Here is a 13,790-nt window from a genome sequence, read left to right on the forward strand (position 1 = left end):
CCCCCCCCCCCCCCCCCTGAGAAGGCAGAGCGAGGCTGGGGGCCGCGCGGCTGTGCCGGCATTCTCCGCCGGGCCAGATCTCTCTCTCTCTCCGTGTCTCGCCCTGGCTCTGTCGCGCGGGCGGCCGGGGCCTTTTCTCGGGCCCAGGCAAAGGGCATCGGCGACCTGCTCGGCGGCAGTGCACTCTTCCTCGCCTTCCCTCTCTCTCTCCCCCGCCTCCCCGCCCCCCTTCTCCTCCTCCTCCTCCTGGCGTTCTCTTGCTCTGTCCTTTCGCCGGTGCCTTTGCGCCTCCCCTGTATTTGTCCCCGCCACCGGGGCCCGCTCCTCTGGGTGTGCCTGTGTGCGCCGCCGCCCGTGCCGCGCCTCGGAGTGCTCGCCGCCCCGGATGGCCGCGCTGGATGATGACGGCGGTCGGTCGGAGGCCGCGACGGTTGTCCCTCCCCCTGGGCCCCCGGCGCCGCCTGCGCCGGTGGCCAGCACCACGCCGGACCTGTCGGCCCTGATTGCGCCCTTCCTGCCGAAGCATGTGCGCGAACAGGACTTCCCGCTGGATGGGGCCGGGCTCTTTGGGAGCGTGCGCGATGCGGCGGTGTCCGAGGCGGCGGCCGCGGCGGCAGGCCGGGGGGCGCGCTCGGCCGGCGGGCCCTCGGCCGCGGCCCTGCCCTCCGGGCCGCCGGCGCTCTTCCCCCGCATCGACCTGGTCCCCTACGTGGCGGTGGGCATCCTGGACATCAGCGGCTACAGCGCCCTGACGTCCATGCTGGCCAATGCCTTCCCCTCGAAGGCCGGGGCCGGGGCCGGCCTCGGGGCCGAGCTCCTGACCCGGCTGCTGAACCCCTACATGGCGCGCATGATTGACACGGTGCTGCTGTACGGGGGGGATGTCATCAAGTTCGCCGGCGACGCCATCATCGTCGTGTGGCGTCCGCTGCCGGGGGACCGGGCCCGGGTGGCCCGGGTCCTGGGCTCGCTCTCCGAGGCCGGCGCCCCCCCGGGCGAAGCCGACATCGACGCCGGGCTCCGGGCCCTGGTCACCCTGCGCGCTTGCCAGGCATCCATCTCCCTGCTGGAGGAGCTGGGCGACTACAAGATCGACCTGCCGCCGGGCGTGGTGGCCGCGTCGCAGCCATCCTCCTCCGGCAGCCTGGCGGCCGGGCTGCCGGGGCCGGCCGGCGGCCCGGGACCAGGCCACCCTGCCGGGCCCGGCCCCTCGGCCCCCGGCGGCGGCAGTGGCATCGGCGGCGGCATCGGCGGCGGCGGCGGCGGCGGCGGCGGCGGCCCCTCCTCCCGCACGGGGTCCTCCATTTCCCTGCCACCCACTCCGGGCGCGGGCGGGGCCCCGGCCCCGGCGCCGGCGCCGGGCCACCTGTTCCAGCGGTCGGCCTCCGGGGCCGGCGTGCCGCGGCCCCTGGCCAGCCGGGCCAGCTCGGCCAGCTCGGACCTGGTGGAGCTGGCCGCAGCCGGCCCGGCCGGCCGGCTGGGTCCGGTGCTGTCCGTCAACACGGGCCTCGGCCCGGGCCTGGGCGGGCCTCTGTCCCCGGGGTCGGGGCTGCTGGCGACGCCGGGCACCGGCCATCCGCCGATGACCCCCGGCCCGGGGGGCCTGCTCCAGCCGCGGCCCTCGCTGGCCGGGGCTCCCGGCGTGGGGGTCGGCTCGCTGCCGGCCATGTCGCCCGTGTCGGGCCCCGGGGCCGGGGGCTCCGGGCCCGGGGCGGTTCTGGCCGCGCCCACTCCCCGGCCGCAGGCCACCCTGAGCATGCACATTGGTGTGGCCTTCGGGTCGGTCTTCGATGTGCATGTGGGCCAGATCTCCCGGCTGGCCGGGCAGCGTGGGGCCGGGCCGGGCGGGTCGGCCGGGGCCGGCGTCAGCCGGCAGGCGAGCATGGCCGGCGCGCCGGGCCCCGGGTCCAGCGGCCCCGGCTCGCGGGGGCCCTCCCCGCAGGCGGAAGCCGGGGCCGGGGGGGAGCCGGCCCCCGGGCCCGGGCCCGCGGCCGCCAGCCTGCACGGGCGCCTCGAGTACTTTGTGGCCGGGGTGCCGATGTTCCGCGCGGGCGGGGCCCTGGAGGCGGCCGCGCGCGGGGAGTTTGCCATTGACCAGGCCGCGGCCCGGGTGGTGGCCGACTTCGCCGGGGTCCTGGCCCGGGCGGCCGATTCGCCGCTGGCCGCCCTCGACACCCTGGACCTGGAGCTGGAGGTGGACCGCATGGAGGCGGGCGAGCCGACCGACGTGGGGGGCCCCTTCGCCGTGGTGTCGGGGCTCATCGCGTCGGCCTCCGTGCGAGACATGCTGCCGGCCCAGCCGCCGGGGGATGCCCTGGCGCCCGCGGTCCCGAGGCCAGTGCGTGCCTTGCCTGCCTTTCTGCCCTGCGACCCTCCTGCCCTTTCTGTGCCTTTTTTCTTTCTTTCTCTCCCTCTCTCTCCCTCTCTTGATCTCACTACCTGCGGCACTCACACGACCGGTTTTGTTGCTTCTCCCGGGCCGCATGCCCCCTTTGATGGGCCTGCCCGCCTGGCGACTGTGCCTGGTCTTGGCATCCGGCCGCGTGCGTCCTTGCGCGGCGGCCGTGCGCGCGGCGTGCCCCTGGCCCGGGGGCCCCGGCGCAGGTCCGCCTGACCGATGTCCACTCGCTGTTCATCAATGAGAGTGCCCTCTTCCGGCTGCGGCACGGTCGGGGCGGGCTGCTGAATGAGCTCCGGACGGTGTCCGTGGTGTTCGTCAGCCTGGACCTCTCGCCGCCGGAGGTGGACGAGGCCACCGGGCGCGAGGTGGTCCCCGGCTCGACCGAGGACTTCCTGCAGACCGCCCAGCGGACCCTGTCCACCAGCATGCGCGCCATTCGCGAATACGAGGGCACCCTCCGGCAGATGATGATGGATGACAAGGGGTTCACCGTGCTGGCGGTCTTCGGCCTGCCGCCGTGGTCGCACCAGCATGACCCGGTGCTGGCTGTTCGGGTGCGTGTCTGGCCCTGGTGTGCCTCATCCGCGTCTGGGTGGGTGGGTGTATGAACGGGGCCGGGCTTGGGGCTCTCCCCCTCTGACGTGTTCCCCCTCTGATGTGTTTCCCCCCCCCCTGACTGCTGCTCATCCCCCTTCCGCCGTCCCTGCTCATCCCCCTTCCGCCGTCCCTGCCCATCCCCCTTCCACCGTCCCTCCCCATCCCCCTCCTCCACCCCCGGACATCCCCTGGACCTTCCGCAGGCGGCGCTCAAGATTGAGCGCCACCTGTCCCACCGCGGCATCAAGTCCAGCATCGGTGTGGCCACCGGAACCGTATACACCGGCACCGTGGGCACGGACATCCTCGGCAAGACGCCGGCCGAACCGACGGCCGACCCGGCTGACCGGTCGGCACGGGGGCACCTCTCGTCATCGAGCGCCCTTGGCCGGCGGGCTAGCACGGCCCCCGGGGCCGCGGCGCCGCCCCCGCCCCGGTCGACACCGCCCCGGCCCGGCCTGCTGGCCAGCAGCGCCGGCGGCCGCTGCGACCACACCATTCTCGGCGACTGTGTCAACATGGCCGCGCGGCTCATGTGCCATCCGCTGATGGGGGAGAATTCCCTCCTCGAGGAGGGCCCGGCCCCGGGGAACTTTGTCCTCCCGCGGGTGCTCTGTGACCGGACCACCTTCGCCGCGTGTCAGTCCTACGCGTCGGACTCCACGGCCCTGGCGGCGGCCGGGCCGGCCGGGGCCGGGGCCGGCCTCTCGGCCGCCATGCTGGCCGACCAGTGTGGCTTTGCCTTCGGCCCGGCGCGCGACATCCGCGTCAAGGGCAAAGACGTGCCGATCCAGGTGTTCCGCATCCTGCCCCCCTCGGCCGTGGACCACCCGTACTATCGCGAGGCGCTGGACTCGGCAGCCGCCGCCAACGCCGCCGCCGCCGCCGCCGCCGCCGCCGCCACCATCACCCCCGAAGCAGGCGCCACGGCGGCGGCGGCGGCACCTGCCGGCGCCGCCACATCGACGGCACCCTTCACACCGTCCACATCCTCCCTCGTGGGTGTCTGCTCGACTGACGCCCTGGCCGGCATGGGGGCCGACGACTCGCCGCGTGGCGGCCCCCCCGGCGAGCCGCCCTCCTCGCTGCCGGTGCTCGGGGTGGCGGAATTCCCGCCTGGCGATGATGCCCAGGGGTCGGCCTCCAGCCTGGCCAGTGCCAGCTCGATGTCCCTGGGCCCCGGGGCCTTTGGCCTGGCGGCCGGGCCCAATGGTGAGTCCCCCCTCGGGCGGAAGTACAGCACCGCCACCGGCGTGCGCCATGGGTCCATCGCGCCAGACCAGCGGCTGCTGGTGCACTTCCCCAGCAGTGCCAGCCTGGCATCGGTCATCCAGGGCCAGGGGGCTCTGGCCGGCGAGGGCGGCCCCGGGGCGGGCCTCGGCTCCCCGGGCCCCGGGTCCGGGATGATGCTTCTCGGCCCCGGGCCCGGCGGCGGCGGCGGCGGCGGCGGCGGCAGCAGCAGCAACAACAGCAACAGCAGCAACAGCAGCCTCTCGGGGCCCGGACGTGGAGGTGGCTCATCCTCGACGCTGGCCGCCGGGCCCGTGAACCGGGCGACATCCATCCGCGGCCGGCCGCCGGGGCTGGTCAGCACGAAGGTCAGCAGTTCGGCGTCGCTGCTGCCGGCGGCGCCCGGGGCCGGGACCGGCCCCGGCATCTCCGGGGCCCCGGTGGATCCGTCGGTTCTTCGGGCCATTTCCTCGTCGGCGCTGCTGAAGAACCCCCCGCCGGGGCCCGACGTGGCGCCGGCCACCGTGACCGACATGCTGGCGGCGACCGACTCGCAGCCGAACCACTTCGTGGTCGGCCGCTACTATGAGGATTGGTAATGTGGCCACCCCCCCCCCCCCTGCTCGCGTGCCGCCTCTCGCTCTTTGTCTCTCTGTCTGAACGCCCCTTCGCCTCGGCTCCTGGAGCAGCGCTCTAACCAGCTCGGCCTTTTCCCCCTCCCTCCTGGGCCTCCCCTGGCCCGGCGCCGCTGCAGTCTCTCGCGCCAGCTGATCAACTCGGCCGTCCGGTCGGTCCCCTTCCTGCGGCCGGACCTGAAGGTCCCGGCCCCGGGGCCGGCCATGGTTTCCTGCCGCGCGCTCATCGTCGAAGGCGAGACCGGCTCCGGGAAGACCACCCTCGCGCGCCTCTTTTCCTGGAATGCCCAAGCCGCCGGGTGTTTGGTCTTGTGCGTCGCCAGGCCTTTGCCGAGTGCCTCGCCCCCCCCCCCCCCCCCCATCAGGCAAGCGCATGCCCCAGGGCGCTTTCCCTTCTTCCCCCCACTGCGGCGCCTTCTAACGCACCTTCTCCGCCCCCCCCCCCCTCCCCCCGCCTTCCCCCGCCCCCCGGGGTCCCTCTCTGGACGGCCTGCTTTCAGGCATGTCCGCCCGTCGGAGGCCTCGCCCAAGTCTCCGCTCTTCTCGGCACGGGCACTTCTCCGGTCGCTGGTGGCGCACGTCCTGGAGAAGACCGCCAACTACTACGAGATTGAGGCCCCGCCGGGGGACATGGCCGAGCCGCCGGCCTCGCCGGGGATCGTGTCGTCCTTTGGCCTGGGGCTGGGCCAGCGCCTGCTGCTGCCCGCGTCGCCGGGGCCGCTCTCGCCGCCGGTGGGGGCACCGCCGGGGCCGCACTCGCGGTCGGCGTCCGCGGTGTCCGGCCGGAGCATCGGCCCCGATGCCGAGGGGGCGGTGGCATCTGCCAGCACCGATGGCGATGGCCCCCGGGGCGTGGGCATGCCCGCCTCCGCGCCGGGGCTGCTGGCCCAGCGCAGCCAGACGGCCCTGGTGCTGACGGCCCTGCCGCCGGCGCGGCAGCTGGGGCCGCCGGCGGGTCCGGCCCCCGGGGCGCCGGGCCCGGCTGCCCCGGCCCCGGCCCCGGCCCCGGCCCCGGGGGGACCATACTCGCGGCCGCCCATCACCCGTGGCCACACGGTGTCCTCGCTCTTCGGGTCCACCGACACCGGGATCCTGGAGGCGATTCTCCTGCCGCAGATGGGCGGCCGGGCCCCGGCCGCCGCGGCCCCGGCATTGGCGGCCGTCGGGCCCTCGCCCTCGGAGGGGTCACTCCTGCGGCCGGCCCCGCCGAGCCCGTTCGCCAGCCGGCCGGCCAGCGAGATGAGCCTGGACGTGAGCCATGGCGGCGCGTCGCCCGGGCCCCGGTCCGGACATCCGCTGCCCTTCCGCCGGGGGATCACCATTTCGGCGCTGATCCCGGCGGCCGAGGACCAGGGCCCGGTGGGTGGCCCGCCGGTGGCCGGTCCGGCGGCGGCGGCGGCGGCGGCGGCCATCATGCGCCGGCAGGCGTCCACCGTGTCGACCTTCGGCCTGGCCGGGGCCGGGGCCGGGGCCGGGGCCAGCCCGGGGGGGCCTCTTCGCCCGGCCGGCCCGGCGCCCCGGATGGGTGCTCACACCCGGACCGGGTCGTTTGCGGCCTTCGCGGCGGTGGCCGCCCCGGGCGCCGGCACCGGCCACTCGCCCTCTTCCTCCTCGGCGGGTGCCCGTGGGCATGGGGTGCTGATTGGGTCGGCCTCCGGGCCGGTGGGCATCCACCCGTCGGCCAGTGCCACGGTGGGCTTCGCCCCGGCCGGGGCCCTGCCAACCGCGCCCGGCTCGCGGCGGGCCTCGGATGCCGAGGGCCCGGGGCACGGCCCGGTCGGCGCCCCGGCCGGGGCCCTGCCCACCCCGCCCGGGTCGCGGCGGGCCTCGGATGCCGAGGGCCCGGCCCGCGTGCCGTCGTCCAATCCCGGCTCGCGGCGGGCCTCGGATGCCGAGGGGCCGCAAGGGCCCGGCCGAGTGGCGGTCGCCTCGCCGCTGGCCCTCTCGCCGTTGGTCAGCATCTCGGAGCTGACGGCCGACGAGCTGCAGGAGCTGGCCGCCAGCCAGACGGGCATGTTCTCCGGGGTGCCGCTGCGCGGGCCGGCCCTGGCCCGGCGCCTGTCGATCGACTCCTTCGCCACCTTCGACACCCTGGACACCATGTTCAATGAGAGTACGACTTGGGGCCCGGGCGGCCGGGCGCCGGGTGGCGTCCTTCTTTTTTTCCCCCCCCCCCCCCCCCTCCCTCCCCCCCTCCTCCGGGGCATGGCGCCGTGCTAACTATGCGATGCTGTCCGTTCGCGCGTGCGCGGCAGGCTCCCTGCGCGAGGCCGAAAGGCTGCGCCTGTGCGTGTATCGCCTCTTCGGGGCGGAGTCCCTGCTCTCGGCGGAGCCGGTGCTGCCGGTGCACGGGTCCTCCGCCAGCCACCGGTCGCACCGGTCGACCCGGTCGTTGGGCATCCGGCAGGCGGCCCCCTCGGGCCAGGCCACCGGCATGGTGGGGCTCCTGTCGGCGACCGAGCAGCGCCGGCTGATCACCGAGCTGGAGAACCTCAGCCATCACCTGGGGCTGATTCTCTTCCCCTCGCGCTCGGCCAAAACCCCGATCGGCGCCTCGTCGGCCTCGCTGGCGCGCATCCTGGCCCGGCTGTCGCTCTTCGAGCCGGTGGTACGTGCGCCGTATGGGTTCCCCCCCTATGTGTCGCCTCTGCGCTCCGTTGCGCCCCTCCCGCCCTCCCTTACGGCCTGTCTTTTGGCGGCCCTTCGCTGACCCGCGCGCTGCCTGGCCGATGACGCCCACCAGGCGATCATCGTCGACGATGCCCAGTGGCTTGATGACCACACTTCCCGAGCGCTGGCCCTGCTGGCCAATATGACGGCGCCGGTGGACCCGTCCGGCCCCGGGGCACCGGGGCCCGGCGAGTCGCTGAATGCCGACTCCCTGCACCGGACCGGCGGTGTGTTGATCTTTTCCTTTGTTCCCTGCCTCAACAACCACACCGGCACGGCCGACTCGTCGGACGTGTCGGGCATCCCGTGCGCCGCGCACCTGATGCAGCCGGCCGGTCCGGCGGATGCCCCGGCGACCGAGCAGCGGGACTTCCGCCTGCAGGACGACATGGCCGGGGTCCCCTCGCTGCGGGTGTCCATTCCATCGCTGCAGCGCCAGGAGTGTGACATGCTCATCGGTGCGCAACAGCCTTGCTCTCCACTCCCCCCCCCCCTTTCGCCCTGCTCTCTCTCTCGCCCATTCTTTTCCATTTTTTCCTCCCTCCGCCCACGGTGCATACTAACCCCGTGGGCCACTTTCGGCCCCACGCCTCCCAGTACGCTGCTATGGCCGCGGCGTCCGGACCATCCAGGACCGCTTGAGTTTGGAAATGTGCGTGCCGTGGCGGCCTCCCTCCGGTCCTTCCTCGCCCTGCCCCTTGTTGGACATGCCACAGCCGCCCCCGCTGACCTGTCCTCCCTCCCCCCTCCTTGCCCCGGGCCGCCAGCTTCGCGCGTACCCGCGGGCACCCCTCCTTCACCGAGGCCATCGGGTATGCGCTGCGCGACTCCGACGTCGTGGATGTCGTGGGGTCGGTGCTGCGCTTCCGCCATGCGGCCGCCGGGGCCTCGCTCCTGGCCGACACCCTGCCGTTGGATGTGGAGACCTCGCTCCTGGTGCAGTATGACTCGCTGAGTGCGTGCCGACGGCCGGCCGGGCTGCCTGCGGCGCTTCCTTTCGCCCTCCTTTCTTCTGGCCCATTCGCTGTTCCTTTGCACTGATGGCCTCCCTCGCCGGTCCCCGTCCCCCGCCTCTCCGCCCCCTTAGACCACATGTTCCAAACGATCCTCCGCGTGGCCAGCATCTTTGCCCACCAGGAGCCCTTCTCGAGCTACGACCTGGCGGCGGTCATGGCCCGGCTGGCCCTGCGGCCCAAGACCCCGAACCCCTACCTGTCGCTGCTTTGCTCGGATGTGGAGGAGCTGGATGCCGGGCTGCCGCGTGGCTTCCCGGCCCTGCGAGCGCTGGCCGCCGATGAGGTGGCGCGCGCGGCGGACCTCGACTCGGCCTGCCTGGATTTGGTGGCCCTGCGCCTGGTGTCGCTGGCCGTGTGCTACAATGGGCTGGGGTTCCTGACGATCCTTGGGCTGCCGAGCGCGGTGGCCCCGGCGGCCGGGCCTGCCAGCCCGGCCGATGTGCCTGAGGCTGGGCCCTGTCCGCCGGCGGCGGAGGACCGCGTCGCGCGCGTGGACTCCTTCTCCCGGTGCAAGCTATCCTTCCGGACGAGCTCCCACGCCGCTTGCGTGTATGGGGTCATGCTGTTCGAACTGCGAGCGGAGATCCACCTGGCCGCTGCGGAGTGCGTTTCTTTTTGTTCCCCGACCGGTGCCCTTTCCTCCGGGCGGGCGCCATGCCCCTCCCTCCCGCCGGCCCCCTTCCCGGCCGTTGCCCTGGGGCCAAATGACTGACCCGCCTGCGCCAGGTACTACGAGCGGCGTTTGACGGAGAACAGCCGATTCGCGCATGCGCCCATCGTGGCCTTCCACTATATGCGCACGGACTTGGCTCCGAAGAAGGTGCGTGTGCCTTTCGCTGTGGCCCCCGGCGCGCGCATGTTGTAACCCACTCCCGCTGGTTCCCCGGCCCCGCCAGATCGAGTATCTGGAAATTGTGTCCTTCTTCCTGGCCGACATTCACTGCATGTCGGAGGCGGCGCTGGGCCTGGCGCAGCTGTGCGAGATCGCCACCATTCCCCCGGCGGCCGACACCGACGCCAAGGTGCCCACCTTCCTTGTGAGCCCGGCGCGCATTCACTCCTGGATGGCCAAGCGCGTGTCGGCACTCGAGGGTGCCGGCGACCTGTATCGTGCCCTGGCCGAGGCCGGCTTACGTACGTTGTCTCTCCCTCCCTCGCTGGCTGCCCATGTCCCAGGCGCCCCTCTTACCTGTCCTCCGCCCACGCGCACACGCACACATGCACGTGCACATGTTCGCGCGCACACACACGCATCATACACATGGATGCACATGGATGCACATGCTGCGCGTGGCTGCTGTGGACCTCTGCGTGCATGCATGCACATTCAGTGCTCCACTATCTGGGGTATGCACCGCCACAGGTGTCCTCCTCGGCGGAGCTGGCCAGCCGGGTGTTCTTCCAGGAGCGCGTGCTGCTGCTGAGCCTTGCCCGGCTGCTTGATCGGTCCCCCGAGGCCTTTGCTTCGGTGACCGGACCGGCGGCCCCCCGGCGGCGCGGGCTGGCTCGGCTGCTGGACTTCCTGCGACGGCCCTTCGGCCCCGGGCGCCGGGGCACGGCCAGCGGGCCCGGGCGCCCCGGCAGGCCCGGCACCCCGGGGCCCAGCGCCCCCGGCTCGGCATCCTCCTCGACTCCCCCCTCGGCATCGAGCTCCTTCTTCTCGAGCGATCTGTTTGCCGACACCGGGACCGACTCGCTCGGGTCCCTCGGGTCGCTGGAGGCCCTCGGCGGCGGCGGCGGTGGCGGCGGCAGCGGATCCGATCTGTCGCCGCTGCTGCTGTCGGACCGCGACGCGCGCAGCCTCGCGGCGCAAGTGCTGCTGCATTCCTCGCATCTGCTCTACCAGCTGGGACTCTTCGTGGACGCGGCGGATGCCTTGCTCCGGTCGGCCTTCCTGTGCCTGGGGCTGCCGCTGGTGGAGGCGGCCGACCTGCGCTCCATGACGGCCGACGCCTTTGCCCAGCGGCACCGGGCGCGCGAATGCGGCCTGGATGCCTGGCCGGTGGTTTTGTCCGGCCTGGCGGTCGCCTGGCAATCTGCCAGTCGGGAAGAGGTGCGCCCCGGGCCTTCCTTTTGTCTGCCCCCCCCCCCGTTCCGAGTGAGGACTTGCTCGCTGCCCATCGGGGAGGGGGGACGGCGCTCTGCCGCTTGCCTCCTCGGCACCGGCGCCCACGCACACATGCGCCCATGCACTTACCGACCATGCGCTCCCCCCTTTGGCTGGTAGATTGCCTGCGCGGCATCCGACCGGGCCGAGATGCTGCTGCTCCGGTCACCCCCGGCCTCGGAGGCCGAGCTGGCCGCGCACCTGGCCCTGCGGGAGCTGCTGCGCTTCGACCTGGACCGGGCCTTTGGCTACCTGCGGGCGTCGCAATTCTGCGCCATTGACACGGCGCAGCGCGGTGTGGCGGCTCGGTCGCGCTTCCATGCCATGCTCCTGACGCTGGTGGCCGGGCACCATCACTCCCGGCAGAAGATCGGCCTGCACCATGGGAACTCCTTTGCCACGGTGGGCGGCATGGAGGCGCCGGCCGGGGCCGGGGATGAAACCCCGGTCCCGGGCATGGCCGCCCCATCCATGGGCCTGGTGGTGGAACTGGCCCTGGAGGAGTGCCTGGCATCGGATGACATCCGGAGCGCCATCGACTTGTGTGCCTTTTCCATGGTTTCGGCCCTGCGTGCGTGCTCCGGGGGTTGGGCTCCTCTGCGCTGGGTTTTCCCGCTGCCGGGGTTTTTTTTTTTTCCGCCGGCCTTCCTTCTTGGCTGCTGACGTGCCGAATGTCTGGCGCTCCCTCTTCCCTCGCCCCCCCCTCCTTGGCTCCCGGTCCGTCACCCGGTCGCCCTTGGGCCGGCTGCTCGGCGGCCAGTCCTTCGCCGGTCGGCCGAGACCGACGCCTGGTTTGTGCGCTTCGCCGAGCTCCTGCGCAGCACCAACCCCCAGCACGACACGGCCGACGGCATGGTGGCCCTGCAGCAGTCGGACTTCTCCGTGCAGCCGGACACCCTGGGCCTCAGCGTGCCGCTGTATGTGGTCCACCTGCTGGACATGGATTCCGACCACTCGATGCTGAGTCGGTCCTTCCGTGCGGTGAGCTGCGCGCTGGTGTTCATTTCGGTGCGCCCGGCCCCGCCGACCGCGGGGCATGCATTTCTCCCCCACCCTCCGGCCTCCTCCCCCTCTCACACCTGGCGCGTGCCCTTGGGCCCCTTTTCTCTGGGCCTCCCCCGTGGCGGGTGCTGCATTCAGAAAAAAACCTACGAGATCGCCATCTACTGCATGCACCGGGCCCTCTTCTACCTGTCGGACTACTTCCTGACGCGCACCGAGCTGGCCGGGCCGTTTGCCGTGGTGCCGGACATCACGCTCCTGGTGACGATGGTGCGTGAATGCCCATGACACACGCCCGCCCCCGGGTGCAGGGCCACCTGGGGTGGGAGAGGGAGGCGGGGAGGGGGCTCCGCGAGGCCTGCTGGTCCGTTGGAACCCCCCCCCCTCCACCGGGCGAGAGCATCATGCAGATAAGCCCCATTCCGAGGGGAACCCCCATCCGAGTGGCGCTTTGTCCGAGTGGTTAAGGAGCCAGCCTGCTAAGTTGGTGTGCTCTGCACGCGCGTGTTCGAATCACGCAGGCGTCAAATTCTTTTTTGTGTCTGACCCTTTTTGCCCGCCCCCGATCGTGCTCGCACACGCGCCCCGCCATCCTCTCCTTGCCCTGCCTCGCTGCTTTTTTCCGCCTCCCGCCCCGGCACACGTGCGCGTGCATTGCGCCCACCCATCCATCCGCCCCCCGCACATCCGCAACCACGCACACACACATACACATACGCACAGTGGCTTGCCTCTTTGGCCACGGCCCAGCTGGCGGTCGGGCACTCCTGCCAGAGGATCGTCAAGGCCTCCCTCCGGGGGCACCTGGTCACCATGGCCGGGGCCCTGAACACGCTGAACCTCTGTCTGGGCGAGTCGGGCGGGACCCTGGCGCTGGCTTCGCTCGCGGCCACACGGGCCGCACACCTTCTCCTGGCCGGGCGTCGTACCAAGGCCCGGAAGGCCCTGCTCGCGGTATGTGAAATGTCTCTCCTCGCCTGTCCCCGATGCCCTGGCGCGGCTGCTGCCCGCCTGGCGCTTTTTGTCCCGGCCCTCTCCCTCCCCTTCATGCATTGTCTGACATTTGTGCCGCGTGGGCGTGGCGGCGCGTGGCGCGCAGGTACTCCGGTCCCAGTTCGGACTCCGGAAGAGGTCCGGGTGGGGGGCCGGCCGGGCTCAGGCAGCCGCGGCCGACCCGGCCTTCGACCATGTGGACCAAGGGCCACCATCGCCGGAGCAGGTGCGTCCCGGCACGCCGACCTCCGAGGTTGAACGGCGTCTGGTCCAGCTGCTGGCCACGCTTGGTCCTTGACACCCCCAGCGAAGCGGGGGGGGGGGGGGGGGGGGGCCATGCAATACAGCTTCAAGTGGGGCGCCGACCCTGTTCCATCTTGCCGGTGCTGGTGTCGCTGCTGCTGCTGGGGCTCCTCCCGGCGATCCCGGGTGGCCCTGAGAGACAGACGGGCTGGCCCGGGAACGAGCGGCCTTTGCCTCGCCCGAATATCAAACCTGCGCGAGCTGTGTGTGTGTGTGTGTGCATCATTTTTCTCTTCTATTCTTGCCCGATAAAAACGGCTCCCCCAGCCAGCCCGGGCGCGAGGGGCGACGGGCGAGGACAGGAAAAATCCCGGGGGTGGGAAGAGGCAGGGCGCCGGCAGAGCCGCACTCAGGAGATGCGGTTCATGGTGCGCTGGGCGCCGTGGAGCCGGGCCTGGGTGCTGTCCACATCGCGGGACAGGTCGTCGAGCATGCGGTTCTGGGTGTCTGTGGGAGGGCGGCAGAGGAGCGGGGAGGGGGATGGTCAGTCGTGGCGAGGTGTGATGGCAGCGAGGGGCGAGCAGGGGGGAAGAGGCCGGAGGCGCACCGAGCTCGGTGTTGATGGCCATGGAGATCTCCTTCTGGCGGACGACCGAGGAGTACAGCTGGTCCAGCATGGCGTCCTGCTCGGCGATGGCCTTGGACGAGTGCTCCAGCAGCTGGCGGTTGTCCATGCTCAGGGTCTCGGTGGTTTCCTGGGTCGGGGCAGCCGGGGCACCGAACTGGCGCCGGCGGGGGCCGCGCTGGGCCGGCGCCTCCGACGAGGTCCGGGTCAGCTCATTGACCGCGCTGCCGGAGGGGACACGGGGCGAGAGGGGTCAGTCTGAGCAGGCTGG

General features: G+C 72.6%; 2 protein-coding genes and 1 non-coding gene across 3 annotated transcripts in view; 2 read left to right on the top strand and 1 right to left on the bottom strand.

Moving 5' to 3' along the window:
- Positions 1–385: 385 nt before the first annotated feature.
- Positions 386–12,983, top strand: H696_05724 (hypothetical protein; the record flags this gene model as incomplete). Its single annotated transcript, XM_009499539.1, has 18 exons — positions 386–2,338; positions 2,605–2,955; positions 3,202–4,823; positions 4,983–5,174; positions 5,364–6,976; positions 7,119–7,471; positions 7,607–7,991; positions 8,131–8,185; positions 8,301–8,488; positions 8,621–9,152; positions 9,276–9,369; positions 9,446–9,683; positions 9,881–10,602; positions 10,777–11,227; positions 11,417–11,664; positions 11,797–11,928; positions 12,382–12,612; positions 12,758–12,983. 18 exons carry the CDS (start codon positions 386–388, stop codon positions 12,947–12,949), a joined length of 9,552 nt encoding a protein of 3,183 aa, XP_009497814.1. The 3' UTR covers positions 12,950–12,983.
- H696_05725 lies at positions 12,104–12,185 on the top strand. Its single transcript has one exon. It is a non-coding gene; the product is annotated as a tRNA-Ser (tRNA).
- A 183-nt stretch (positions 12,984–13,166) lies between the features above and the next one.
- H696_05726 (hypothetical protein) overlaps positions 13,167–13,790 on the bottom strand; it is a 1,622-nt gene continuing 998 nt past the window's right edge. The window contains exons 3-4 of the mRNA XM_009499540.1: positions 13,502–13,743; positions 13,167–13,401 (exon numbers count right to left, since the gene is read on the bottom strand). Of these exons, the coding sequence (XP_009497815.1) occupies positions 13,304–13,401; positions 13,502–13,743 (340 nt within the window). The 3' untranslated portion in view covers positions 13,167–13,303. The remainder of the gene's footprint in view (positions 13,402–13,501; positions 13,744–13,790) is intronic.

Source organism: Fonticula alba, assembly GCF_000388065.1.
Source record: "Fonticula alba strain ATCC 38817 unplaced genomic scaffold supercont2.13, whole genome shotgun sequence".
NCBI lineage: Eukaryota > Rotosphaerida > Fonticulaceae > Fonticula > Fonticula alba.